This window comes from Patiria miniata, unplaced genomic scaffold (genome assembly GCF_015706575.1).
Source record: "Patiria miniata isolate m_02_andy unplaced genomic scaffold, ASM1570657v1 HiC_scaffold_20, whole genome shotgun sequence".
Lineage (NCBI taxonomy): Eukaryota > Metazoa > Echinodermata > Asteroidea > Valvatida > Asterinidae > Patiria > Patiria miniata.
The window spans coordinates 27,638,848-27,665,339 of record NW_024037059.1 but is presented as its reverse complement, the minus strand read 5'-3'; the positions used below and the strand labels follow the sequence as shown (position 1 = coordinate 27,665,339).

Below are 26,492 nucleotides of genomic sequence, written 5' to 3'. Positions count from 1 at the left end.
AGGTCGTTATTGATAAAAAAAAAAAAAAAAGGTACCTTTTAATACCCCTGGATGACATAGAAAAACATTTCAGTTGTTACTCATTGCTTCTCTCCACATAGGAGTAGATGGGTACCTGTGAGGGCAGTGTTGTTTACTGTGAGAGGTTGATTACGGGAAAGAGCGCCAAAATGCCTGACAACCGGCCGTGTATGCTCCCTGTGGAGTTGAGAAGGTTTCAGGAGTGTTTTCCCATTGAAACGGGGATAATAATAATTGTAAAGCACTTTGATACCCCGTTGCGGCGTAAAGTGTAAAGGCGTATATGCCGATATTATTGTTTTATAGGACGGAATTCTTATTTGGATTTGAATTCTTTGTTTGCTTGGAATCCTTTCGATCCTATCTCTGTTTTTCTTCACCCACTCATGCTTGTGTGCCCCAACGTGTTTACTTCTAATCTCATATAAATTTGCCTTTGAGAAAGATCGCGCTAGTGTGCAAGCATCAGGTCCTGTAACTTTTTGGATCAAATAATTAAAGATAAATCACGGAGAAAGAGTGAAATCGGGAACATGAGTGTGGTCTCTTAGATGGCTGCTACTTCGCACACGAAGCAGTGTTCGTTGGCACACGGGTCGCCGTACCAGCTGCCGGTGTGTGGGCTAATGGCCCCGCAGTCTTCCTGGTTGGGCTTGTGCAGAGGCTCCACGAATGACGACCAGTTCTCGTAGTCACCTCCGTCAATTAATTTGAATACGTCGTCGTGGCCAATGTCAGTCACTCTGAAAAAAAGTGAGAGATTTAGATCGTTAGGACATGGGGTTTCAGTAGTTTGTTTCAACCAGTGCCACAGTATTTGGAGCATGCATTTCTAGCTGCAAATGCGGCTTCTCGTGATGTATTTGCGACTCTTCACTATTGTAAAGTCTGTCATGAGCCAATGTGGCCAATCAGGCCGGCGTTTATCCCCGGTTTCAATAGTATGAAACGACTAGGAATATTTCCATTCCCTCTGGATGGGATGCTAGTCCATCGCAGGTGACTCCCCAGCTAATGCCGCTACCCATTTATACTCCTGGGTGGAGAGAGGCAAGTAGGGTGAAGTGGCTTGCCCAAGGACACAGCATAATGGCCAGCAGCTGGATTCGAACCCATGACCCTCTGATCATGAGTCACGAATCCTAATCACTAGGCCACATTGCCCGCACTTCACTACTTGTTTACAAGTATGAATTTTACACGGAATCCATCCAATAGTGGGCTACATCGACAGAAGCCACATTACATGTAGGCCAACTCCATAAAGGAATGAAGTCGAATATTACAGGCCTACAGATCACGAGGCCCGATGTTGATGTGTCGAGGTACACTAATACTTTCAGACGCTTACGAAGTTGAAAGATGTAAGGTTTATTGTAGTACCATGCATCCATTCCAATATTTTGTGTTTGTGTGATGTTCTAAACAGAACCGGTTTTGTAACTCGACGTTTTGAACAGTATATGCTCTATCCGTTTTCAGGAGACTGCCAGGGCAGCGATTTTCTCAAAGGAATCCTTGTGAGATTAAACTTTATTTTTTGTAACGAAAAAAATAACTTACCCGATCCAGTGGAAGAAACTCCTGCAGACAGTCAAGTCTACATCATCCCTGAAGCTGTTGAACATGTGCCAGGTTTCCATGTCGCTAGTCACGGTGGCCAGATGAGCACCTGGGTGAAGCTTCTCGCAAGTGTCCCGTGCGAGAGTCCACTTCGATGGGATGAGGACGGCTTGGTAACAAGCGTCACCTGCCTCACGCCTGAGGGTCAAACCAACAGTCTGTGTCACTCGAAGACAGTCTTTATGTTCAGTCAACAACAAGGTTCTCTCGGACATTGTGAAGAACCTGTGTTATAAATCGACTAGACAGGGTTCGACCTTAACTTTTGTTTTCACTATAGCCAGCCGGGCTATTGAAACATAGTAGCCTGCGGGTATTTTCACTAGCCCTCGTAATAATCGTGTTGGTCTTTTATAGAGTGTCTCATAAACAACAATGTGCATACATGTGTCCTGACGCAATCTTGTCGGTGTTTTTGATAAACTGATCTGATATATTAAACCCTACACACTTCATACAATATTAGACACAAATTGATACAGATTTGATTAAACTCTGAATTTAATGATTTGTTTCTTCCTGTCCTTTCATCTTTGCCATAGCCCAATCATTTTTGACTAGCCAGCCGGACTAGTTAGGAATACATGTAGTTTGACGAGCCCGCGCCGCCGCTGTTTTGACTATAGCATTTGGCTTGCTAGCTACCGCTAAAGTCGAACCCTGCTAATAAGTTATAATCGATACCCCATCTGAGGCCTGAAAACAGGAACATCTCATTTGGTTCAGGTCCACACTGAATTAAGGGGTACTTTTATCAGTCAAGATACAAACAAAAGTAAGACTGCGAAAGAAGGCGAAGCATTTTTTTTTTGGAAAAAAGGTGAAGCTCACAAAGGTCTGGTATGTCTCAGTGAGATTTTGGCTTTCATGGTCGATAAGTAGAAGAATTATGTCCTAACACGTACAAGTGTGTTTTCATCAATTAACGAAACCCCGTTGAGTCATTATTTTACTTGTGCTTCTGTGAAAAAGTAAGATGATTTTATACAATTTAGATGACTTGAACATTCGTTGAGGGTTACGGCGCGCGAATAACATAAATGAACCACAATGTGGATAACATCAAATTTGCTTGATCGATCGTTTAACCCCAACGTCCTAAAGGCTCTCTTGGCCTATAGGGCTCGTTTGTGGTCAAGGACCAAATACTACATAATACTGCATGTGCTGTGCACATTTGTATGGAAAGAAATGCAGACTACAGGTTACTACTCGGTAGTATTTTGTAGCTTCAGGTGTTAGGGTTAAACATGAAGCATGTTTTTTTTAATTCAAACTGACTGACTATTCTCTTTTATTTACCATGGCGCTCCTGATCCTCCGCTTGAACTCGGACACGCGGTCAATGCCAACTGGCCGATGGTCGCCAGAACAGTCGCCAAAAGTAGAGTCTTCATGATGTATGTCTCGCAGAACAGGAGAGTTGTACAAATGTTCAGATCGTGCTGGTCTTGGAAGTTGTGGTTTTCGAGCCAGTTTGGTCGTCTTTTATAGCCATCGTAGCGACTGCAAGAATCAGGAGTTCTTTGTCCGAATGTCATGTGAAACTTGTCAAAAAGATTAAAGATGTGATAACAGGCTGTCTACCCCTGATTTTGACGGCTGCCATTGAAAAGTGAAGGATATTTTTATCGGCAAATTTGTAAAAACAAAGGCCTTTTTTTGTAGGTTACTGTTCTCGGCAACTTTTGAAATCTGAGGACCCCATTTAAAAAAATTTAATGTTTTTTTTTTGGCTTGTCAAATATTTCGTTGCAAGTTTGTCGGCAAATTTTACTTTTCACACCTCCCATAGATTTTTCTGTCGGCAAATTTGTAAATTTGAGGACCCTCTTTTTCGTTTACTTGTCGGATGTTTTGTACGCAAACTTGTCGGCAAATTTGGTCCGACACCCCCACCCCTTGAAAATGATCTAGCTACGCCCCTGCTGCCTTTCAGTGGTATATGTACTATTGCAAAATGGAAGGGAATATGGAACTTTAAAACCAAAAACAAAATGCTGACACGGTTTCAGTAATTCAGTACCCGTATCATAATTATGAAAATCAGACTCGTATGAAAATCGGACTCTTTCCTCCTTTTATTGGTTAAACCCTCTCACGTGACCGGTCCCTCTCCTAATTATCTATGCATAAGCATGCGCAATACCACCAATGAGTCCGTATTTCATAAAACCTAAATTCATGCTACACCGGTAATTCAGTAATTGACTCGGGAACTATAATTATCAAACGTTATAAAATCATTGCGCTTTAACTTTTATATACGTTTGTATAGGCCTATATCTGTGCCCCTTTTTTCTACGCAATGCAAGTTATAGTAGGCCCCCATACGGCGTGGACCTGGTGTCAAGACTTTAAACTTTTGACACTTTAAATTGACATAAAAAAAAATTTCATACAGTGTGCATTGGTATGGAACATTACCTGCACACAGATGTCGAGGCGGAAATTGAATGGCAAAAGTTTTTAACAAGTTTTAGAGATAAGCTTATCAACGGTATCTTGGTACTGAATGCTTAGTTTTACGCCAGGAAATTGACACGCGTGTCAAATTTGTTACAAAGGCTATACGTGTCAAAATTCGCTATTTTATTTATTTTAAGCTGTAGACAGTGATAACATTGTGATAACAACAATAGTTGGTTATCATGATACAGCTGTCGACTGGAAGTGTCGTGCATGCAAGTTGACAGCTAGTGCGTCAAAGTTTGGAGCTATAAAAAGGTCAAACTCAACCAGGGTGACCAATTTTCGATTTTCGGCTAACTTTTACAGATTTTTTTGTCAGTGAAAAACGAGTTTGACAGAAAATTTGACAGAATGGATTTTTTAGCAGATTTCTGGCAGAATTCTGCAAAAATGGTTATTTGACAGAAAAAACGTAGTAAATTTGAAAAAAAAAGGTATATTTGTTTTAAAAAAAGCTTCAAGCGCTTAAAACAAACCCTTGCATAATGGGGCAGGTTGGTGCTGAGATTCCGGTTTTCGTCGTGACGAAACTGCATTTTGCCTGAAATTTACGCCATTTCATAACATCTTAATGGAGCTATAGATTGTTTATAATGTAATTTGAACCTTAATTAAGGCAATACTACAACATCTGCATGTGATTTATAGCGTTTGTAGTGTATTTCGAGTAATTCGGGGGAATTTGGCAGATCATTTCGATAAATATGACAGATTTTTGAAGTGCATTTAGCAGAATTTGGCCAGGGCCTTACGGTCACCTTGAACTCAACGCTCTTTCGTCAGTTGGCCTTTCTAAGACAAAACTAATGATCGACAAGTCGTGTTCTAGAGAGGAGAGACAGATACGCCTCTGAGGTTTGAAGTTTAAAATGGGCCGTTTTTGGTTACACTTCGCAAACTTTTCTTTAAACGGTGTGCTTTGTCGGGGAATACCGCCCTCCACTGGCCATGGTTTTAAAGCCCCAAAATGGCAGCCTCCAGTAGCGCAGCGATTTTCAAGCAAGTCTGGAAAATTTTGACGCAGGGAAAGAATTTTGACCGGATTTTTCAGAAGGTAAGATGAGAAACCACTTATCGAGGAGGGGGGGGGGGTAGGGAAAGAATGCAGGATCCTGATGCCACTTCTGTGGTTGTAATTGTAGGCCTATACAATTACAAAGTCTATGGACAAATGATGGACTGATGGGGCGTTTTCGAATCCCTGTTCTTGACAACACTCGGGTTAACCTAGCCCAGGTTGGACGAAGTCTTCATTGCAATACGACTAACGTCCAGGACAAGACTTTTCTACATGAAACCATCCCAACATTTTTACCAGAGTTTTGTTATGTTTTACCTCGTTATAGAAGCTTATTTCACGCCGTCATACTCTATGTATCCTTATCTATTGGCCACTGGGTTCAGGAATTCCATATGCGATGCTGACTGACGTTAATCAGGAAAATAAACTCAAAAGCAACGTTAAACTTGTACGTGTTTGTAGTCTCTTTTCATCAGTTTATTCCCAGAGTCGTTCGTCATGCATAATGTACAATGTACATGTACATGTACAAATGTACGTGCGTACGATCCGAAAGCGCGCACGCACGCTAGCGCCCTCATTTGTTTAGTTTTGGTTGGAACCGTGACGTCACTCCAGCCAACCGATGTCACGAAAACGCTCAACCAATGACCAAAGCCGAAACGTGTTTCTGGTAACTGGCGCGAAAACACGCTCCGTCATTGGATTAGCGACCGCGCCTTCAAGTAAGTGCGCGTGCGTATGAGGGTGGTTACTAAGCAAATCGCGCGTGCGCACTGCATATTCATGCGGCATAGTCTGTCCCTCGGACCAGATGTGATATGAGCGTCGAGAATAATTGTCCGGTCTAGGGAACCAGACTACACGCTGCACAGACCGTACATGATGTACGACTAGAATAGACTCGGCGGTGAGAAACTGATGAAAAGAGACTAAACACGTACAAGTTTAACGATGCTTTCGAGTTTATTTTCCTGATTGACGTCAGTCAGCATCGCATATGGAATTCCTGAACCCAGCGTACTAACAGATAAGGACACATAGAATACTACGACGTAAAATTAGCTTCTCCAACAAGGTAAAAATATGGAAATTATTGGTAAGAAATGTTTTCGTTCGGTTGTGATCACATGTGTACTCAGGACTCCCTCCGTAACGTAGGGAGGAAAGGGAGTCCACCAGGGCTAGGGTTAACCCGACACGAGAACGGCGGTCTCGAACGTGACGAACAGACCCAAGAGGGCGTTCGCGGATCGAATTTTTCACTCCCCGGTTGATGGAGGGTTCGGCGAGGTGCAGCTTGAACAAAATGGCGGACTGTGCAGATTCGTAATTTGTTTTGTGTGTTTTTTTTTTGCTAAAACCCTAATGATTGGAATAAGAATACCATTTATAGTGCAGGTCTGCAATTTCATCCCCGCATGTCCGGTTTTGCAACAGTCGTCCTCGTTCATTTGGAATAGGCCTAAGTACAAATTCAGACGATTGTCGGCCATTTTGCATTGCTTTATATCGATGCGACACGCACCTGCGCGTTCGTAACAATCAGCTCGAGAACACGTTCTCGTGTTACACGCGTGTTGTCAAGAACAGGGATTTGAAAACGCCCATGGAGTCGGAGAGTTGACTGTTGAGTGCATATGTTGTGCCCATTCTTGAAAATTACGCATTCTCGAGAATGGGCGCGCATTCTTAAGAATGAGCGCCCATTCTTAAGAACGAGCACGCGTTCTTAAGAATGAGCGCTCATTCTTAAGATTGGGTGGGAATATCACGTGCACAATTTATGAATTTTGCCCAATCTTAACAAACATTGCACGACATAATTATGTTAAATGAATTGTATAGCGGTTAAAAGGGAAACAATTCATATAAAGAGGAAAGAAAATGTTCTATGCTTCTGTACTCGTATAACTACGATAATTTGAATCATATTAAACCTGTTATTATTGCTTTTTCCTGCCAACTTATGGGAAGTTTTGTAATAACGGAGGACTGGGAACTAGTCTGGGAAGTGCTTTGTTTAGGCTAGACAAGTACAAGTCCCTGTATGTATCATATGCGTGCCACGATGTCCAGAAGCTGCCAAAATTGCTCTTTTGACTAGATAGAATCCAGCTCTGCGACGTTATGGTGGGGTGTAAACAATAAATTGGTGGCAATTTAAATGGGAAATAGCATTAGCACTATGGGATGTCGCAGTATTCATTCTCATTCTTCACATTCTTCATTCTTATGTTCCCCCCCCCCCTCTTTTATTATCCCAAAAATCTGAATTCTTTCTTCTTTATTCTTATTTTTTCCCCCGGTCCCCTCCCCCAATACGCGTATACTTATCATATCCACTCTACTTTTCAGCGCCTTGCGTTGCAACAGTATAATTATTAAGAATCAGTGAACGAGGATTCAGCTAGACTAGCCAAGCGCAGCCGGTGCTCGGCATCGACAAGACTGAATGTGCGCTCAATCTGGAAGAGTTATTTTTTGCCAAGATTGAGCAAGGATCCAGTTGCACATTCTCAAGAATGTGCATACCCATTCTCGAGAATGCGTGATTTTCAAGAATGGGCACAACACATACAATATTTTGTGTGCAAAGTCTATGAGTCAAGAAAATTGTCTAAGTATTCCCTAACAAGATTGGATATTTTTCTCAGTTATGTCAGTCCCAGATTCATATCTTATCATCATTTTTGCAATGACTGGCACTGACTGGCTTCATTGAGATGACATATGAAGAAAAAAGTGGCGTCGGGCTGCAACATTCTTTTCGTCACACTGTGTATGTACACAAATTATTCCTGTTATTCATGTAATTTAATCATGTCAAACTAAGAAAGTTAACTTTTATGACTTTTAATTTTAACATAACCAGTTAGGCAGGTAGACCTTTAAATTATAACTATAACTAAGCTATGACTTTCATAATACAAAAATAATGCAGTACTCTGACACTATTTAACCCCCCCCCCCCCCCCCCCCACCTGCTCTGCCTACCAGACGTTTCCCAGAAGTCAAACGGCAAATAATCCCGAAGTAAATTTATGTTTTTTAGGTCAATCTTGTTTCAGTCAGTCCAGGGCGATGTCGATGTGAACTGACTGTTGAGGAGGAACACGCGAATGGACAGGGGACGCTACACGGTGGCTTCACAATGTCACTAGTCGATTACATGACTACTTTGTCTATACTGACAGGGACCGATGGACGACTTGGAGTTAGTGTGCAATTTAACATGAGGTAATGCGGACTTGAAGATGGAAGTTCTTTGTATTCAACTTCTATTGTTTTTTAATTTGATTATAGTCACTAACCCTCTAGGGTATTTTGGTTGGACAATGCTAGAAGTAGAAGGCCTGCTTAACGCATCAACATGCAACAATTGTCTAAGTGACAGTCCTACTCGGTGTAGCAAGATCCATCAGGCCAAAAGTCTCAAGGCCAAACTGCCTCAGAGTCTGTAGTCACCAAATGCAGCAGGATACAACTGTGGCATTGTTCAATGGGACTGGCTCTCATTGTTTCAGACTTGGCCGTTTATGCCTGGTATTGTTGGCTCGATGCAGCAAGGTCCCACAGATTTGTCCACGTGATACACTGTATTGCCTCTTGCAGGGTTAGAGTTGACACAATTGAGTGGAGTGGGGTATGAACCAGACACTCGAAACACTGTACATGTACCGTCACACTACCAACTAAGCTGCTATCGAGCCTCAAGTTGGCATTCTCCCAGTTTGTCTGTCTTTGATCATGGGAAGCTAGTCACAAGTCATAAATAGTCCTGTATGTCCATGTAGCTTGGAATGGACCAAAGGCCATAATGTTAACATAGCGATATTAACATTAGCGATGTTAAAGGGAAAATACAACATTTGCAAACATCCAAAAAAAAAACTACCAAATCATTTTGAAATACCTTGCTGGACTGTTAGTGAATGACAGTGTAATTAGCATCCTGTAAAATCATGGCACCTGGTATACTGTCATTTTCAAGAAAAGTGGTATTTTTGTATCAATTTCCAACGCTGGTCGGCTGACCAGCGTTGGAAAAAAACTGGCTTTTTTTTTCAAATACTGGCCCCAAATTGACCATCGCACTTGTTTGCAATCGATTACACACCTATGAACGGGTACAAGCCAGCTAGACTGGTCCCCTGGCCATACAAATTCCCCAATGTATGTAAACTGCTCTGTTTCTTCTTAAATGGAGTCAGGGAACCAGACTACAGGAAAATGATTGTTTTTCTTGGTTTTTATAGCATTTTCGAACCCCAAACCTCAAAAAAGTCAGTGTAACTATATTTGCTATATATTTCCAACCCCCAATTCCATCCATTTCTGAAAATTAAAGCAAAAGCAAATGATGTATATTCCCTTTAGCATTTGCAATTCAAACCTGAGAAATTGCAAATGGGATCACTCTGCTAGATAAACAAAACTTGTCAGTTTAAAGTTTATTCCCTTTTGTTTCCAGTTTTATGCAGGCTGCCAAGATTGGCGAGAAAGTTGCCATGGAAGCCGAACTTATCAAAGCGGGTAAGAGTCTGGCGTTCACAAAGGCCGATGTCTTCAATGCAAAAGGAGACATCATAGCACAAGGGCAGCAGACCATGTTCATCGGCAGCAACAAAAAAGTTCAAGACTTTGTAGACTTAAAAAGCTTATTGAAAGAAAGTTGAAGAAAAGACTTCTCAATGTGCAACTATGATATGAAGACAGTTATTCATGGATTACAATAATCATGAAGGAAAAGAAGTTTTAACATTTATGTTCACTTTGATTAATCTTATTAAAGTTATTTTGTAAAAATGAAGACCCCTCCAGATGGGGGAACAGCACAATTCAAACAACTCTCAAAGCATTAACATTTGAAGAGTTGTAAACGTGTGTGTTTATAGTTTATGGTTTGTTCACCGAATGAACTTATCTATATATATAAGAGAGAGTTTAACTCGGCCTCCGAGACGATGTTTGCTCATGAAAGGATCCGAGACCGCGGGCTCCCGCGGCGCCAAAATCGCTCCACGTCCGTGGAAAAATACGGAGGGTGTCTTCCGCCGGGTCGGACGCTTCGGGTCGTCCTGATTTTCCCGTACGGACCGGCGATCCTTTTCGTCTATTTTTCGTGACAGCATTTTGCACAGGAATTTTCCGTCGTGTGCGCTTTCACGTTGACTGCCTGGCCGCCCCCTGTGCTGGCTTTTCTGCGAGTCTAGACTGTGCGAGGTCAGCGAGGTCAACGTAGGGGTTTCGTTTACGTGTTCTACTCAGCCGTACTGCCAAAGCGTTCACCAAATTGTGATATGGGGTGACCTTGGTAAAATATTTTTTCTCCATGGTGCGTGGCCACCGAGTGCCCCTATTCTTTCATATGCTTCGCTTGCCGCCCCTGCGCCGAGTGCAACGAATACTCAGAAGGACTACACATTAAGTATGCCTTGCGCGGTCTGACCAATCGAAAGTCTACACTGCGTAGTATATCCGGGCTATGCAAAACTGTCGATGGCAACGCGTACTGCAGCCTGCTCCACACCCTGGAAACGAGGTTGGGTCTACGGTGCTCGCTATTTGCATGATTTGAAGCACAAGCATGTGAGTGACGTGTATAGTGCTCTGTTGCTTCCATCGTGTGTTAATACAGCTCCATGCTTCGCTTCCACCAAGGCTGAGCGTTGTGAGTTCGCTGCCCGCCACAGTGTTGCGTTATAATTTCGAGGGCCTGTCTGGGATCAACGAAGGATCGATGCATTAATTTAACAGACCAACGGCAACATTTACAGACAGTTGCCATGGTACATAATTATCATGTGCGTAAATTGACGGGGGACAGGGGAACCCCCCCCCCCCCCCCACACACACACCCCCACATTTTGAGGGGGGACATTGTTTGGTCTCCCCCCCCCCCCACACTTTTTCTTCCCCGAATAAAAATATTGTAGCCTACAATAATAATTCTATTGCTCAGAATACATGTAGCTGATTCAATCACTCAAAACTCAAAACTTTCACAGATGATCTTTTGCTCAAATTGGTTTTAGTGATCAGAAATTGCCTCAGATCACACCACAGAAATTGATATTCTTTAACTGCATGTCTCACCAACTATATCCCCCATTTACATTTAACTCCCCACATTTTCATCCCCAACACTACGCCCTACCCGATCTATGATCGGGTAAACCAGCTTGTTGTTTTATAATTGTAATATACTTTCAGATATGTACAGTACATGTATTATTAGTCCTTTGACATATTGTGCATTATGGTGATGGTGCATTGAAATAAAATATTTTTAAAAAAAATTGATATCAAGAATTAATGACTTCTGCTTGAAAAATTGGATTTAAGAATTTATTTCTTTTGACAAAGGTTAAAGGGAATGTACATCATTGGCTTTTGCTGTAATTTTCAGAAATGAACTATTTGAGGGGTTAGTGTAATAGATCAAATATTGTTACAATGACATGTTTGAAGTTTCGTGTTCGAAAATGCTGGAAAAACCAAGAAAAACAAAAACGTTCAAGTAGTCTGGTTCCTTGACTCCACTAAAGATAAAATGGATCAATTTATAGATGCCGGAAAATTGTAAGGTAAGGGAACCAGTCTAGCTGGCCTGCACCCGTTCATGAACATGTAACCAATAGCAAACAAAATTTGGACTGAAAAAAGTGTAAAGTTGGAGCAGTAGTTGAAAAATAGTTAGGTTTTCCAACGGTGGTCGGCCGACCACCGCTGGAAATGTATACAAAAATACCATTTTCTTGAAAATGACTTCACACCAGGTGCCATAATTTTACAGGATGCTTTAGACTGTCATTTACCAACATCCTAGTAAGGTATTTCGTAAAAACTTGGTAATTTTATTTTTCGATGTTTGCAAATGTTATATTCCCTTTAAGACTGAATTCAATGAAGATAAAGATGCTTTTGTCCCAAGAATTGTGCCGAAATGTACTTTTGAATATTTCTTATACATCAAATATATTACAAAAATTATAAATATTAAACTTTCATCAAAGGTGCTTGATCAGGTAAAAAATATCCCTGTGCATAAAAAAAATATGGCACAGTCTTGACTACAGTGACATACTTGATATATTCATATTGTAAAAAAAATATTTTTTTACAAATTGCAGCATTCGGCACTTCATATAGGACGCGTGACGCGGCAAAATCAAAATTGCCAATTGCGCCCTCTCTAGGCGTGCATAGGAATTGAAAACATGGCTGCCTCCACACCGGCTCTTCAACTGTTCAAACAAGCCATGAAATTGGCCACTGGGGGACGAAATTTCGACAGAGTTCTGGGCAAGGTATGAAGCCTATTATATGGTTACCATTTTCATGCATTCAGCATAACATTTGTTTTTGTCATTTTGACACAAAAGACGCAATTGTTGGGGGTGGGCGTGTCTGTTGTCAAGTCACGCGGTCAGCGGGAAACTTGATCATTTGATGCGGCTTTGCTTGGGTTGGGGCCCTTGGTCCATCCTTGGAGCTATGGTCCACCAGTCTGTGATTTTTTAAGGAATGCTGCATCCTGACGCCGCTTGTTTTCTTCACATGCCATTTCAATACATTTAAACTTTCGAAGTGGCTATTGTTATGGCAGCCGTTGTTTGGCGCCCTCTACGATACTTTATTGATACGCACGCAGGTATATAATTATTTGTTTCCCCATGTTTTAGCGAGCAGTGCGACAGCTCAGTCGATACAGGGTAGGATTTTGCACTGCGAGGTTGCGGGTTCGCATCTCGGTCATGTCAGTTTTGCACTCGAATTTTTTTCCTTTTCTAACCTGAGACTTTGGAGGATTTTTTTAAAAAGGGAAATAAAGTCCGAATTTCATAACGTTCAAATTCACTTTTTTTCTTCTAATTTTATATTTTCTTCTCATGTTTTTATAAAAGTTGCAGTCTACCGTAACGATAGAAAATGGGAAATGCGTTACGGCTGCCGTAACAATAGCCACTGCGTTAAACTTTAATTAAAGGTCACTCAAACTCATTGCAAAAATGTTGAAAAGACATGAATCTAGGACTGAGAAACATTTCCAATTTTGTTAGGAAATACTAAAATGTTCATGAATCTCCATAGACTTTGTACACAAATTAGCCGCAGAAGTGGCATCTGTCTGGACACTACATAGTACATTCTTTCCCTGTAAGAATGTAGTATCCAGACGCCACTTCAGCAGTTGTGTATGTTGTGCCCATTCTTGAAAATCACGCATTCTCGAGAATGGGCGCGCATTCTTAAGAATGAGCGCCCATTCTTAAGAACGAGCACGCGTTCTTAAGAATAAGCGCTCATTCTTAAGATTGGGTGGGAATATCACGTGCACAATTTATGAATTTTGCCCAATCTTAACAAACATTGCACGACATAATTATGTTAAATGAATTGTATAGCGGTTAAAAGGGAAACAATTCATATAAAGAGGAAAGAAAATGTTCTATGCTTCTGTACTCGTAAAACTACGATAATTTGAATCATATTAAACCTGTTATTGCTTTTTCCTGCCTACTTATGGGAAGTTTTGTAATAACGGAGGACTGGGAACTAGTCTGGGAAGTGCTTTGTTTAGGCTAGACAAGTACAAGTCCCTGTATGTATCATATGCGTGCCACGAAAAAAAAACGATGTCCAGAAGCTGCCAAAATTGCTCTTTTGACTAGATAGAATCCAGCTCTGCGACGTTATGGTGGGGTGTGAACAATAAATTGGTGGCAATTTAAATGGGAAATAGCATTAGCACTATGGGATGTCGCAGTATTCATTCTCATTCTTCACATTCTTCATTCTTACGTCCCCCTCCCCCCCCCCCCTCTTTTATTATCCCAAAAATCTGAATTCTTTCTTATTTATTCTTATTTTTCCCCCCGGTCCCCTCCCCCAATACGCGTATACTTTTCATATCCACTCTACTTTTCAGCGCCTTGCGTTGCAACAGTATAATTATTAAGAATCAGTGAACGAGGATTCAGCTAGACTTGCCAAGCGCAGCCGGTGCTCGGCATCGACAAGACCGTTATCTTGTCGCGCATTCTCAAGAATTTGCGCTCAATCTGGAAGAGTTATTTTTTGCCAAGATTGAGCAAGGATCCAGTTGCACATTCTCAAGAATGTGCATACCCATTCTCGAGAATGTGTGATTTTCAAGAATGGGCACAACATGTACAAAGTCTATGGAGAGTCCAGAACATTTTCCAAGTATTTCCTAACAAAAATGGAAATATTTCTCAGTCCCAGAGTTATCAATATTTTTGCAATTACTGATAATTATCGTGATGATGCGGAAAAAAAGTGTCCTGCTTTTAATACTGAGCTTAGTTTAGTGAATGGTTTGTCTGCCTTCACTTCCTGCATTTTGTGTCCAATCTTTTGTACTAGGTCAATCTTGTGGCGGCCAGTCCCGGCCGATGTAGCTGGGAGGTTCTGGTCGAGGAGCCAGAGGCTAATGGACAGCGCACACTGCATGGTGGTTACATGATGACAATGGTGGACACACTGACTCTAGCCACCTTGGCCAGAGAGGTCGGCAAAATCGGAGTGAGTGTCCAACTCAACATGAGGTAAATCAAAACTGTCAGGCCGCAACTATAAAAAAGACCCCAACTATAAGTAGGGATAGTCCTAAATATAGTTGGGAAAGTCCCATCTATAGTTTGGAAGATCCTATATTTAGGGAAGTCCCATTTTATAGTTGGGACAATCCTATAGTTCGGGAAGTCCCATTGATAGTTGGGACGATCCTATAGTTGGGGAAGTCCCATTTACAGTTGGGATGATCCCATAGAGTTCAGGAAGTCACATTTATAGTTGGGACGATCCTATAGAATAGGGGAAGTCCCATTTGTAGTTGGGACGATCCTATAGAGTTGGGGAAGTCCCATTTATAGTTGGGACAATCCTTTAGAGTTGGGGAAGTCCCATTTATAGTTAGGACGATCCTATAGTTGGGGAAGTCCTATTTATAGTTTGGACGATCCTATAGTTGGGGAAAGTCCCAGTTATAGTTGGGACGATCCTATAGTTGGGGAAGTCCTATTTATAGTTTGGACGATCCTATAGAGTAGGGGAAGTCCCATTTATAGTTGGGACGATCCTATAGTTGGGAAAGTCCTATTTATAGTTTGGACGATCCTATAGAGTTGGGGAAGTCCCATTTATAGTTGGGACGATCCTATAGTTGGGGGAAGTCCCATTTATAGTTTGGACGATCCTATAGTTGGGGAAGTCCTATTTTAGTATTTATAGTTTGGACAATCCTATAGAATTGAGGAAGTCCCATTTATAGTTTGGATAATCCTATAGAGTTGGGGAAGTCCCATTTATAGTTGGGACGATCCTATACTATAGTGTAATTGGGATTAAGTTGGAACAATGCTACAGTTCCGGCTTAATAACAACCTCATTCAAGACCCATGCAAAATCAAGCCAAGCTTTACAGTTTAATCTTACAAGGATTCTCTTGTACTTTCAGCTTCTTCCGATCGGCTGACATAGGAGAAAAAGCTGGCAAGACTCTTGGGTTCACCAAGGCGGACATTTTCAACTCCAGCGGTGACATCATCGCTACAGGAAGTCACATGATATCATTGGTTAAGAGTAGACCAATCCCAGGAATGCCTTCCGATAAAGACAAAAGCTGAGCTGGAATGGTTCAGGGCTTATCCAAAGAACTTTTGTTTTTCTGTTCCTCAAGTTCTAAAAGTAACAGCAGTTAAGACATACATTCAACATAGGCTGGAGCATGAAATACTTCTTTAGTGCTGCAAAGATTTTGGTAAAGTGTATTCAATGGGAATGGTACCAATGGGAATTTGACTTGTTCAAATTGTTGAAAAAAAATAGATAAGGAATAGATTAAAGATCACATTATGATGCACATACTTGCCGTTTTCACAACTCTAGAAAACACATTGTGTTAACTCTTACCAAATGGTGTGACCTAGGTTATATATTTTGTTTTATTGTAAAAGTGTGCATTGATATGGATATTGTTTTTGTTTGCTTTTGGAGATCAGGTATAACTGAAATGTGTGTTAAAATAAACAGGTTATCTTAACAAATTACAGTGTTGAGGTATGCAGTTGTTACTGTTTCTTACTGCAAACTGAGTACTCATTGTTTTAGAGTAAAGTTTAGACGGTACAATTGTTTTCTCTGATTCGGAATGCTTTTTTGTAAATGAAAACACTTCATGGTTTTTTCAATATTTTGACAATTGGCGTGGATCTTTACCCCAACGCCCAAAATAACCCTGTTCCGGGGCCAGAATATAAAAGTTTAACTCCCAGTGATTTTTTTAACCCATTTTTTCACCCCCCCCTTTTTTTCCCCCTTCAAATGCCACAATTACGAGTCCTAACTCATGATGATCAATCGCGCAAAATTTGTCCATAAACTTTTTGCAACACAAAAGATTCGAAACTTGCTAATGGCGCCCTCTCTTGGCCAATCAGAGAAATTGATTCAACATGGCAGCCTCCGGGAGAGGAGTTTCCGTGGAAGTGCTCAAGCAAATCTTGAAAATGGTCACCACGGGACGAAATTTCGACAGAGTTCTTGAGAAGGTATGAAGATTAGTTAACAGGTCAAAGTCTGGTTAGATCGTTCATTTTTTCTTAGCCTTGAACTTCGAAAATATACCATTGGAATGTATACTGTTGTCAAAACGAGTATAGTCGGACTCCCTATTCATGCTATTAATTATCGCGGCATCCCTATTATCGCGGCATGGGAAATTTCTCTTTTTACAGTGTCAAAACTCCTTCAAGTGGCGATTTTTATCCAGTTCACCAATCATCAAGGATTTTCTATCGAGTTGTATAAAAAGGACGATTAAAAAATGTTGTGTCTTTCGGGACTTTTAACGATTTTAATAAATATTAACGTTTTCCAAAACTTGCAAAATTTTCCCTCACCGTGTCTGCTAAAAGGTACCGTTTATGTTTTAACACAAATCTTTAATTGCGCTCTGTCCATGAAAGTTCCATTGTCTGGTTCCCATTCTTCAGCTGCAAATGTAAAATGAAGTCGAACGACGATATTTGCAGCGCGAAATCTAAACAACTTTTACGGGATCAAAATAAGCACCGCGCTTAGCGAAAATAAAACGGCACACCGTGTAAAGTGAATGGCGCCCTCAATCGCCGATCAGTAGACTTGCCTCAGGGATTTGTGTTCTCCTTTCGGGGGAAGGGCAGGGTCTTAAGAAATCATCCTGCAGAAAATTTGTCTTTAATCAACTTGAACGTTACAGAGAAAATATCAGACTTTATTCAGGGGGTGTTTTGGTCAAAGATAAACTATGAACAAAAAAGTTGGGATCATTATAAAAACCACTTCCCGCATACCGCGATAATAGGGAGTCCACCTCCGTTCGCACACGCCGCGCATGTCTATTTTCACAGGCATCGTACACGGAATAAACCACACCACCCGTCAGATTTTTTTATATTAATTTAAAAAGGAAGAGTTATACTACACATAAGACGGGACAATTCTTACGGGTTAGTGGGCAATCTCTATTCCGAACGAGAAACGTGATAAGTACCGCGATAATACGGCGTTCCATTATACTAGTACTAGTAGGACCGATGTCATGTGTAAACGATCATTACTTAGCCTTAGGCCCCCTATATAATATATTTGTAATCTTTAGGACACCTCTATTTTTACGAGTTGTGTTCAGAACTGACTTTTGCAGATGACTGTCCAGTACCGAAGTGACTTTTGCAGGCTAAAGCAGTCTTGTCACCTTGTTTTCTTCAGATAAACTCATTAGTTGTAGGCTAATTTTGAAAGCACTTTCATTAGTTTCAAAGAAAATGTGACTTTGAATGTGAATCTTGCTTTTTAAATATATTTTCTGTTTGTCATCGTCGTCTTTTACCGCTCATAAATCAAAGCCCTGCCCTCTTTCCACAAAATTAAACCTGCTGATAATCAAGAAGGTGTCGTTGCCAACTGTTCAAGCTTCAAATGTGTCAAGAAATATCAGAATGTCACTTTCGAGTGTCAGTTTGTTCAGCTGTTTTGGTGAGTCTTTTAACCTAAGTTATATAGGAAAGGGGTCCCACAGGTAAGGATAACCCGTAATGAAAAGTACTGACTGTATAAATAAAAATGTCATTGAACAGTTCATCGTAAGAAAAAACACAAATTGTAAAAGCTGCGACTTTTGCGAGTGCAGTGGTCTTGAATCTCATTGGAAAGAATAACAGGCTCCACTTGAGCGACACCCCGACATTTAAGATCTTGATTTTCTGCATAATTAAGACCTATTTTCAAAAAAAAATTCGCTTTGAAGTGGAAATGGCATTCTGACATGTCTGACAAACCCTTACATAGGCCCTTCAGTTTTCTGAATGCCTTTTATTTGTTTAGTCATGATCTCTTTTTCTTGGTTGACTCCAAATTAGGTCAAAATTGTCTCCATGGGTCCAAACCAGTGCAGCTGCGAGCTGACGGTTGGGGAGGAACACGTTAACGCACAGCAGATAATGCATGGAGGTTGCATGACCACAATGGTGGATACTCTGACGTTGGCAACTCTGGCCAAGGAAGTTGGACAATTTGGAGTCAGTGCGCAGCTCAACATGAGGTACATCCCATTTTTGTTCCATTTTTCAACTGAAAGAACAGTGTTTAAAAACAAAAGAAAGTGCCTTCACCAGTGCAATCTATACAACATCCACAAAGTTCCAACAAAAAAATGTTAACATAACACAAGGGTACTCTCTAAGGGATGACCCAAAATGTCTTATCCCTACCATGCCTACTTTTCAAAAAAAATACTTGAATTTTCGTATGATCCTTTCATTTGTCACTTTTCCAGTAGTAAAACCTTTATTTGTGTTAATCTCCATCTCAACCATTTTCTCCCCTATAAAAATTGAGACATTTGTTTCTAGTATTGGAAAAAAGTATTGCTTTAACCCCAACTCCCTAGGGGTATGCAAAATCGTATTGAAATTGGAGGATTCAGGACTGTTTTGTAGAATGTATTTATAGCTTTATGCTCCATTCCAAACAAGCCTCTTGAATTTGTCTCCTTTTGAAGTGCTTTTGTTGTAAGAGGGTGTTGAAAGCTCTGAAGTGTAATTCTTGAATTTTTACAATGAAATGAGAAAAACAGGAATCAAGCACTGTCTACAGGGGCGGATCCTGGAATTTGTGCAAGGGCGGAGATTTCATCAGCAAATGTATGCTGAAACAAAGACAGGTTTTTTTCTCCGGACACTTAGCCTCTGTAAAATCAACCCCCTCTGGATCTGCGCCCTGGTCTATTTCATGTACAATAATTATTCTATACAGATTGAGTATTGCCTCCTCTATTCCTTTATTAAGTACAAAGATGCTTTTGTTTTTCAGCTTCTTTCGATCAGCCAGTTTGGGAGAAAAGATCACAATGGACGTCAACGTCGTCAAAGCCGGCAAGAGTCTAGGGTTCACCAAGGCAGACCTCTTCAAGTCCAACGGAGAAATCCTGGCTACAGGGAGTCACATCATTTCTTTGGCAAAGGGTATAACCATGCCGGAGTCCTTCTTCGACATCAAAGAATGATTGATGCTGTAAATGATGGTCTAAAATTCAGATGCAAAGTGCAATGCAAAAAAAATGGATTTGTTCATGGAACATGTTCAACATTGCTTTAGTAGGGCAGAGATGTAAGTCTTCAAGCAATTGACCTATCGCGGTAGAATTGCGTCAACGCAGCTTGTTAAATATTGTCTAATTACATGATATGCAAATGGACGCGGAACGCGCAAAATCTGAGACAAGCAAAACTTAGTGTGTAAAATTCCATAGTGTTGTCTAAGGGGCGTGGCTAACTTGCCAACGGTGATAGGCCAATTGCCTGAAATCAGGCTTGAACAAATTGTAAATAACATATTGACATCATACATGTTTGTACATGTATACCTGTATACCTCAAATTTCAGGTGAAATTTCAGACTCGACCTACATAGTAGTTCAATTGCACTGCGTGTGTATTGAAAGTAGTGTCTGGTACCTGGACTGGTCTCTGTTTCTGCACATTGTCTCTACAGTCAACTGTCATGCCTCCAGACTTCTGCAAATTCATCAGTCCATGTATTCAAAATGTTGGCCATTCACCAATGCTTAAAACACTCAACATCACTCTCTGATGCTGAAGTTTGTAGGAAACTGAGGTGCTAAAAATACTCCAGGAAATACTCGGGGAATTTATTTTGTAAAGAATTTTGTTGGGCAAATGTAATATGAGTTTGTTTTGCATATTTTTTCTTCACTGAGTTGAGAGTTGAGTATGGTGTACAGGGTAGTTACAAATACACCCAACTCGAGATCCTCTCATGCAAAACTGTCAAAGTTAAGAGTTTCTGATGGGAACAAATTCATATCATGGTTAGTGCCAGAAGTGTCAAGATTATACATGGACTCAGGGATGTTAGACTTTGAATTTTATTCTCATAATTTGAACAGAAAGGAAAGCATATGTCAGTGTGTTTTTGTAGCAGGATTTACTTCGGTTTAAAGAGGGGAAGTTTTGTAGTAGAACTAGTTTTCACAGTGGCATTTTAGTGCTGCTGAGGTTAACGCCTTTTGTACATGTGTTTTCTCCCATATCTCTATTTCAATATATTTTTAAATACACATATTTAAATATAGATTTGTTTGTTGAGCAGCTGGAATGAAACCTTTTGAAGAATGAAACTGAAATTGGTCAATTATTTCTCTGAAATTGAAGCACTTTCAGGTATTTTAAATAAAAAATGTGAAGTCTGTCAAATATTTTTTTTAAGTGTGATTTATAATAAAGCAATTGTTTTCTTTTTATTGTTTCTTTTTTTTCTCTCTTACCATGCTTACAGATAAACGCGGGAAACTGGGCAACGAAGACCCAGTTGTTGGGGGGGTTGGGGGGTTGGGGGGGGGAGTGTTTGGGGTTTCAGGGTCTTTTGATATCAGCAAATGTTTTAAATAATTAATCATTGCTTGAAAATGAAGTGTTTGATTGATTTTTTGTGTTTTCATTTTGTGGGGGGGGGGGGGGATAATTTGACCTTGAAAGGAGGTGTTGTATAATTTCAAAAAGACTTATTTGGTTGATTTGGTCTCAAGGTATTGACAAGCAATAAGCCTCTGTACTAATGACGTCACACTTTGTTTACAAGTGCACTTTTCTATGGAGCCAGTGGGGGCCCACGGTCCACTGCGCACCATAGGAAAGCACACACGTATCCGCTCCGTTCACAAGTACCCCCTCACTGGCAAAGAGAGTACAGTTGGGGGTGACTGACCGACGCCATCTTGCCTGACTGCAATTCATTTGCCGCGAAGCGCAGCCTCTGCGTGTACATAGTACAAATCCCCTGGTGTACGTGCGTCACACACAAGGAACGGTGCGCGTCAATCAGCGAAATGTCCCGCCCATTGGACGTCGTTGCTAGGTAAAAGGGCGCCCTCTTTATCGGCGCACGGAGCCCATACAAAGCGTGACGTCATCAGTACAGAAGCTTATAGGATATGTTTAGAACCATGTCCATTTTTTTTTAATTTAAATATTTGCAGGGTAAAACTATTTGCAGGAATTTGCGACTTCAAATTGAAAGCTAAAATATGACAAAAGACGCAAAATTGTAATTCATACTTTTAATTGTAATTAGAGTATTCCACATCTTTAAATCACAACGTAAGTATATTTGCACACACGTTCACACTGCTATGTTGCATGGACCAAATATCTATATAATAGTGATTAAAAAGGGAGTAACTATTCAATGTACACAAAACACCAATTTAATATTTCACGCTGGAAAACAAGAAATGGATGGAGTGAAGTTTTCATCAGATTTCATGAACTAAATTTGATTAACTAGATGCAAGTATGGTATATGAATTATACGGATTTTCAACACGGATCACAAAGACAAAAATGAATATTGAAAGTGCTTAACATGAGTTTTACAGTATACATGTATAATTTAATGAGAAAGCAACTACCACTCACTTCTTACAGAATGTCCATATTGAGTATTAAATGATTGTATGTTAATCTGTCGCCCTCTGGCGGTGAAATTGTGTCCATCTCATATGCTGTGCCGAATATCCAAATATTCGATCGAATGGATGGTCAAATAACCGAATATTCAATTATTCGAACTGACTCAGCACTATCTCAAAGGGCAACTTTATACTGGTAATCATGTATTCAGTAATGTAAATCACAGAACGTACATACATGAAGTGTCGTCATTCACTATAGAAAATGGTAACATAGCTCAGGAAAGTAACATTTACTTATTAGCACAAAGTTATTCTAAGGTTGATTAGACAACGGTAAAGAAATCTAAATGTGAACCTTCTGAAACAGTATTAACATCATTTTCTCGCGTGACTAATTGTCTCAGTTAAAAATAATTGGAATTTTATTAAACAAGGTTTTGATAAACTGCATTTATTTCTGTGTTGTATTTAACCGCAGAATGATGGACAAACAGAAACTGCAACTGTACTACGGTCAAAGAACGTGCCAAGAAACAATCGTGTTCTATACGTCGGTGAAGGGCAAAACCTAATGTGATTTAATCATGTTCTAATTTGTTTGGTCTGGAAATGGTGATTTGTTTGCCTGAAATGATTGCCAGTTTGTTTTAGATGGAAATCAGAGCACCAATAATATAACTTGAAATCTGCTTGTGTTATACATTACACCAATCACAGGGAGAACACTGTTCAGAGCACATCCTAATCTGGTATTTTGCCATATCTTCAATTTCTTGTTGGGCGCTACACGTGAAAATTTAACACTGACCGATAACTGAACTCTGTACATCACACTTTTGCTTTCCATATGGAAATAAAGTATGGGGTGCAAACTGTGCAATATTGCAAAACACAAGAAAGTAGCTCAATTTTTATTCTTCACTGTATGCTAACTTTGTTGCACAACTATAACAATTTTTGCACTGTTGTATTTTCTCTGTGTCAGTAACAGCAGCAGTGTCCCGAAATTGCCACCAGTATAAAAAGTACATATGCAGGATCCGAAAATACAAAATTCAACATTATTGTGACATTTGTGTTGCATTTAGCTTTGCTCTTTAAGAGTTTTACTGTCAGCCTAACGTGTTTTTTTGTTTTGCAGCTAGCTCGCGATGCAAGTGAGTTTATCTCAAGTGTAGCGCCCTCTGGGGTCCACAGCTAATCAAATCAGTCAAATATCAACAACTATTGTATTCAAGTATTACACCTCATATCCCCACTCATGCACACTATTAAATCTCTTTACAAAACAACACAGAAAGGCGAGAGGGGGCGACATTCAGCTATTGGCTATATACTCTCGGTCTTCTGTAGTTGGAACCAGTGGCCACAGTCGCATCGTTGGGCCTCCCCAGCATGTAACCACATCCAGTTAATGAAGGTTTGTTCTTCTTCACCTGAAAAGAGTGGACGAACAATAAAACATGTTAAAGCACGTTTGAATAGCTTGTGAGTTGAATTGCGACCGGAGGACGTTAAACCTGACCCAGGGTATGTTGGCTAGAAACCCTGACAAATGCGGCAACATGCAACGCTTGTCTAAGTGACAGGCTTGCCCAGTGTAGCAAGATCATCAGTCTAAAAGTCTCGAAGCCAAACTTCCTCAGAGTCTGTGGTCTCTGAATGCAGCAGGATACAACTGGGGCATTGTTCGAAGGGATCAGCTCATTGTTTCAAAACTGACTTCTACACACTGGTGTTGATAGCTGAATGCACCAAAGAGTCGCCCGCTTTTTCCAACTGATGCACTGTGCTGTTTCTGGCAGGGTTAGGATTAATGGACTTGTTACGAACTTGTGACAGACTCGACTATATCAGAGAGTGTAAAAACACAATGCCTTCATATAAATCTTGCTCATAAAAAAAAAGATAGCAAAAACTTACAAATGCATCCGACAATTCGCTTCTCAAAGACAGACTTAACAGCGACCGGTTTATCTTGTGTGCCGGCTGGCACCCGCTTCACTTGCAGTTCAAAAGGATCCTGGCAAGAGAGATCATTGATCATTTCTCCAATTACAAAAAAGAAAGCACATTGAAGAATGTAAGGAATTGTTGAGTTCAACCGTGAATGATCTGTTAGTATTTCCTAGTGAATAAACATCTGTTGCATGTGAGTCCTGCATGTAGTCATCGGAAGGACATTGTTTCATTTTGAAATAAACAAAAAAGAATTGTGCAAATGTTTATTTCCAGATGGGCATGAAACATCTCAAAGCTGAATAAAATTGCAATTGATTATCTTATATTAGTTATAATTGGAGATTAAATGTTTATCGCTAAGTCATTTATTTGTTAGGATATCGTCATTCTTAACTTGTGTGGTCCTTCATGTTTTGAAACTGATGTGTATCGATCACTAGTATCAGAAATACTCACCGGATTGCCAGCTTTTATCATTTCCATTTCTTTCTTTTCAAGGCCTGTTACGTGCTCTGAGTGCTCTGGAATTCCTACAAAGTGAAATGAGGACAGACAAATTTAAGAATAAAAGATCATAAATTGTTCGTAAATTGTTCAACTTCTTCACTTCAAGTTCCATGACTTCACTTCAGTCATGTCACATTGTCAGTGATTGTCAGTCATGATCATTGTTTTAAAACTGTCAAAACAATGAGCATCTAAAATATTCAACCGATGTTCAAGACAATAGCTAACCTGAAAATGCATTTCCCGGCCCCATTCTCAAAACATAGAGTTGTTGCTTAGAATTAAAATCGAAATAATTCAAACTTCACAAGGTCAATGACAATCATGTTCACAATGGACATTGCATGGCGAATGACTGTGTGGAAACTGGTGGAGAAAAAAATGTTTGCAAAAATCCTGTTAAATGATTTTACACTCGGTCTTTTCGTCTTGTATGGAAGCTTACCACCTCCAGCTGCCATTGTTCTGATATTTGGCCGGATCAAGCACCTCCTTGCCATCAAAATTGCCGATTTTCCAACTCTGAGAGAAGCCATTTTTGCCGGTGTTCCTGCCCGTGCGTACGTGCTCCAGGGAAATGCTTCATTTATCGCACGTACCCACGCGCCTGACGTCACGCAATGAGATTCGAATGGACTGTGAGGGAGCGTACACCACTTTGGGTACGAGCTTGAATGGAAAAATTATCCAACCGGTATGACCTCTGTTGACCTGACTTCTAGAGGGCGCCCTAGGTGGTGGTTAATAATGTAGGTTTTAAATATAAGTTTTCCCGCACATTATTATTTATTTTTATTCAAATTCATAAACAGTTTACTTCAATTTCGTCTTGGTAATGTCTCTCACCCCCAGAGAGACGTTACAAAACAATTTCATATAGCGATTACTGGCCTTATACTTTTTCGCGAAAGACATATCCATTTCGTCGTCTGCAATTGCCGAACTTACGATAGATGAAGCAATTTCGTCATATTGCAGTCAAAGTTAAAAAATTCATTCAAATTCGTCTAACGATTGTATGCTATCTTCGATATTTGTACGTCATCTCATTTTTACTTTTAAACAAGTTGTTTGTGTTTAGTAATTTCCTCAGTCCGCGCAAACACGTGCCAGTTTTCCTGCCAACCAAACCGTAACTCGTTCCTAATTTACATAATGAGTACCTACTAATTGTGCTTCTTTAAGGTTCAAGTTCCGACTTAGACTTGAACCATGATTCGTGGCGCAAATCTGTGCCGGGAAGTGGGGGGATGATCCAATACACTCTAAAATCCCCTGTGTCAGAATGACCCCGACCTGAGTCTATATCAAAATGACACTTTACTGGGTCAAAATGGTATAAGAAAAAAAGTTATTTTTGACCCAGATTAGTCGTGCCTATCCGCAGTTCTGACCCCTTTTTTTGCAAAGAAATTCATTTTAAAAAAATGCGACCCCCCCCCCCCCCCCCCCCCCCCCCCCCCCCCGCACTGACACCCCGAAAATAAACTGGTAACATAATGTCAGCCTTTTCACAAAATACGGACAGCGGCCAGCTTGGTTAGGGGGTATTAGTACACGACGTCATATCGGATTTGAACAGTGCCCCCATTAAAATTATGATACGAGGCCCCCCCCCCCCATATTTGATTTTACGGATGCCAAGTCCGGACCAAAAAACCTGTCTATCAGTCAGCAATGATTTGCTGATGAACTCCCCAGGCCCTGCAAAAATTCCAAGATCCGCCCCTTCAGGTCATACCTGATGACGTAGTGAATTCCTTCCTTTTCTTTTGAACGGCCCCGAGTGTGCGACCATTATTTTGTGAATAATTGTTCAAAACAGCCTGTTGCGTGAGTGCACACATTAGTGTTTCTTTCATTTCTTTTTGTATTGGCTGACTA

General features: G+C 40.4%; 5 protein-coding genes and 1 long non-coding RNA gene across 6 annotated transcripts; 3 read left to right on the top strand and 3 right to left on the bottom strand.

Moving 5' to 3' along the window:
* Window positions 1-21: 21 nt before the first annotated feature.
* Window positions 22-3,112, bottom strand: LOC119728430 (lectin BRA-3-like). The gene is made up of 3 exons (XM_038200662.1): window positions 2,947-3,112; window positions 1,585-1,782; window positions 22-764 (listed from the first exon to the last, which is right to left on the bottom strand). The coding sequence occupies exons 1-3, from the start codon at window positions 3,039-3,041 to the stop codon at window positions 569-571; spliced, it is 489 nt and encodes a 162-aa protein (XP_038056590.1). The 5' UTR covers window positions 3,042-3,112; the 3' UTR covers window positions 22-568.
* Window positions 3,113-5,009: 1,897 nt separating this feature from the next.
* Window positions 5,010-10,072, top strand: LOC119728431 (acyl-coenzyme A thioesterase 13-like). Its single transcript, XM_038200663.1, has 3 exons — window positions 5,010-5,170; window positions 8,193-8,377; window positions 9,612-10,072. The coding sequence occupies exons 1-3, from the start codon at window positions 5,084-5,086 to the stop codon at window positions 9,814-9,816; spliced, it is 477 nt and encodes a 158-aa protein (XP_038056591.1). The 5' UTR covers window positions 5,010-5,083; the 3' UTR covers window positions 9,817-10,072.
* Window positions 10,073-12,265: 2,193 nt separating this feature from the next.
* LOC119728578 (acyl-coenzyme A thioesterase 13-like) lies at window positions 12,266-16,217 on the top strand. Its single transcript, XM_038200869.1, has 3 exons — window positions 12,266-12,450; window positions 14,531-14,712; window positions 15,624-16,217. The coding sequence occupies exons 1-3, from the start codon at window positions 12,361-12,363 to the stop codon at window positions 15,790-15,792; spliced, it is 441 nt and encodes a 146-aa protein (XP_038056797.1). The 5' UTR covers window positions 12,266-12,360; the 3' UTR covers window positions 15,793-16,217.
* Window positions 13,947-14,098, bottom strand: LOC119728579. The gene is made up of 2 exons (XR_005271079.1): window positions 14,061-14,098; window positions 13,947-14,027 (listed from the first exon to the last, which is right to left on the bottom strand). It is a non-coding gene; the product is annotated as an uncharacterized LOC119728579 (long non-coding RNA).
* A 368-nt stretch (window positions 16,218-16,585) lies between the features above and the next one.
* LOC119728577 (acyl-coenzyme A thioesterase 13-like) lies at window positions 16,586-20,922 on the top strand. The gene is made up of 3 exons (XM_038200868.1): window positions 16,586-16,716; window positions 18,568-18,749; window positions 19,520-20,922. Exons 1-3 carry the CDS (start codon window positions 16,621-16,623, stop codon window positions 19,710-19,712), a joined length of 471 nt encoding a protein of 156 aa, XP_038056796.1. The 5' UTR covers window positions 16,586-16,620; the 3' UTR covers window positions 19,713-20,922.
* Window positions 20,923-21,770: 848 nt separating this feature from the next.
* Window positions 21,771-25,214, bottom strand: LOC119728429 (cytochrome c oxidase subunit 5B, mitochondrial-like). The gene is made up of 4 exons (XM_038200661.1): window positions 25,054-25,214; window positions 24,558-24,631; window positions 24,063-24,162; window positions 21,771-23,575 (listed from the first exon to the last, which is right to left on the bottom strand). Exons 1-4 carry the CDS (start codon window positions 25,142-25,144, stop codon window positions 23,469-23,471), a joined length of 372 nt encoding a protein of 123 aa, XP_038056589.1. The 5' UTR covers window positions 25,145-25,214; the 3' UTR covers window positions 21,771-23,468.
* Between the last annotated feature and the right edge of the window lie 1,278 nt (window positions 25,215-26,492).

Excerpts from the sequence above, each read along its gene's own strand:
- LOC119728431 (XM_038200663.1), top strand. The coding sequence starts at position 5,084 with ATGGCAGCCTCCAGTAGCGCAGCGATTTTCAAGCAAGTCTGGAAAATT. Across the intron at positions 5,171-8,192 it reads TTGACCGGATTTTTCAGAAG|GTCAATCTTGTTTCAGTCAG; the intron begins GTAAGATGAGAA and ends TATGTTTTTTAG. Across the intron at positions 8,378-9,611 it reads AGTGTGCAATTTAACATGAG|TTTTATGCAGGCTGCCAAGA; the intron begins GTAATGCGGACT and ends TTTTGTTTCCAG.
- LOC119728578 (XM_038200869.1), top strand. The coding sequence starts at position 12,361 with ATGGCTGCCTCCACACCGGCTCTTCAACTGTTCAAACAAGCCATGAAA. Across the intron at positions 12,451-14,530 it reads TCGACAGAGTTCTGGGCAAG|GTCAATCTTGTGGCGGCCAG; the intron begins GTATGAAGCCTA and ends CTTTTGTACTAG. Across the intron at positions 14,713-15,623 it reads AGTGTCCAACTCAACATGAG|CTTCTTCCGATCGGCTGACA; the intron begins GTAAATCAAAAC and ends TTGTACTTTCAG.
- LOC119728430 (XM_038200662.1), bottom strand. The coding sequence starts at position 3,041 with ATGAAGACTCTACTTTTGGCGACTGTTCTGGCGACCATCGGCCAGTTG. Across the intron at positions 1,783-2,946 it reads GGAGGATCAGGAGCGCCATG|GCGTGAGGCAGGTGACGCTT; the intron begins GTAAATAAAAGA and ends TTTGACCCTCAG. Across the intron at positions 765-1,584 it reads AGTTTCTTCCACTGGATCGG|AGTGACTGACATTGGCCACG; the intron begins GTAAGTTATTTT and ends ACTTTTTTTCAG.
- LOC119728429 (XM_038200661.1), bottom strand. The coding sequence starts at position 25,144 with ATGGCTTCTCTCAGAGTTGGAAAATCGGCAATTTTGATGGCAAGGAGG. Across the intron at positions 24,632-25,053 it reads AACAATGGCAGCTGGAGGTG|GAATTCCAGAGCACTCAGAG; the intron begins GTAAGCTTCCAT and ends TTCACTTTGTAG. Across the intron at positions 23,576-24,062 it reads GCGAATTGTCGGATGCATTT|GTGAAGAAGAACAAACCTTC; the intron begins GTAAGTTTTTGC and ends CACTCTTTTCAG.
- LOC119728577 (XM_038200868.1), top strand. The coding sequence starts at position 16,621 with ATGGCAGCCTCCGGGAGAGGAGTTTCCGTGGAAGTGCTCAAGCAAATC. Across the intron at positions 16,717-18,567 it reads TCGACAGAGTTCTTGAGAAG|GTCAAAATTGTCTCCATGGG; the intron begins GTATGAAGATTA and ends ACTCCAAATTAG. Across the intron at positions 18,750-19,519 it reads AGTGCGCAGCTCAACATGAG|CTTCTTTCGATCAGCCAGTT; the intron begins GTACATCCCATT and ends TTTGTTTTTCAG.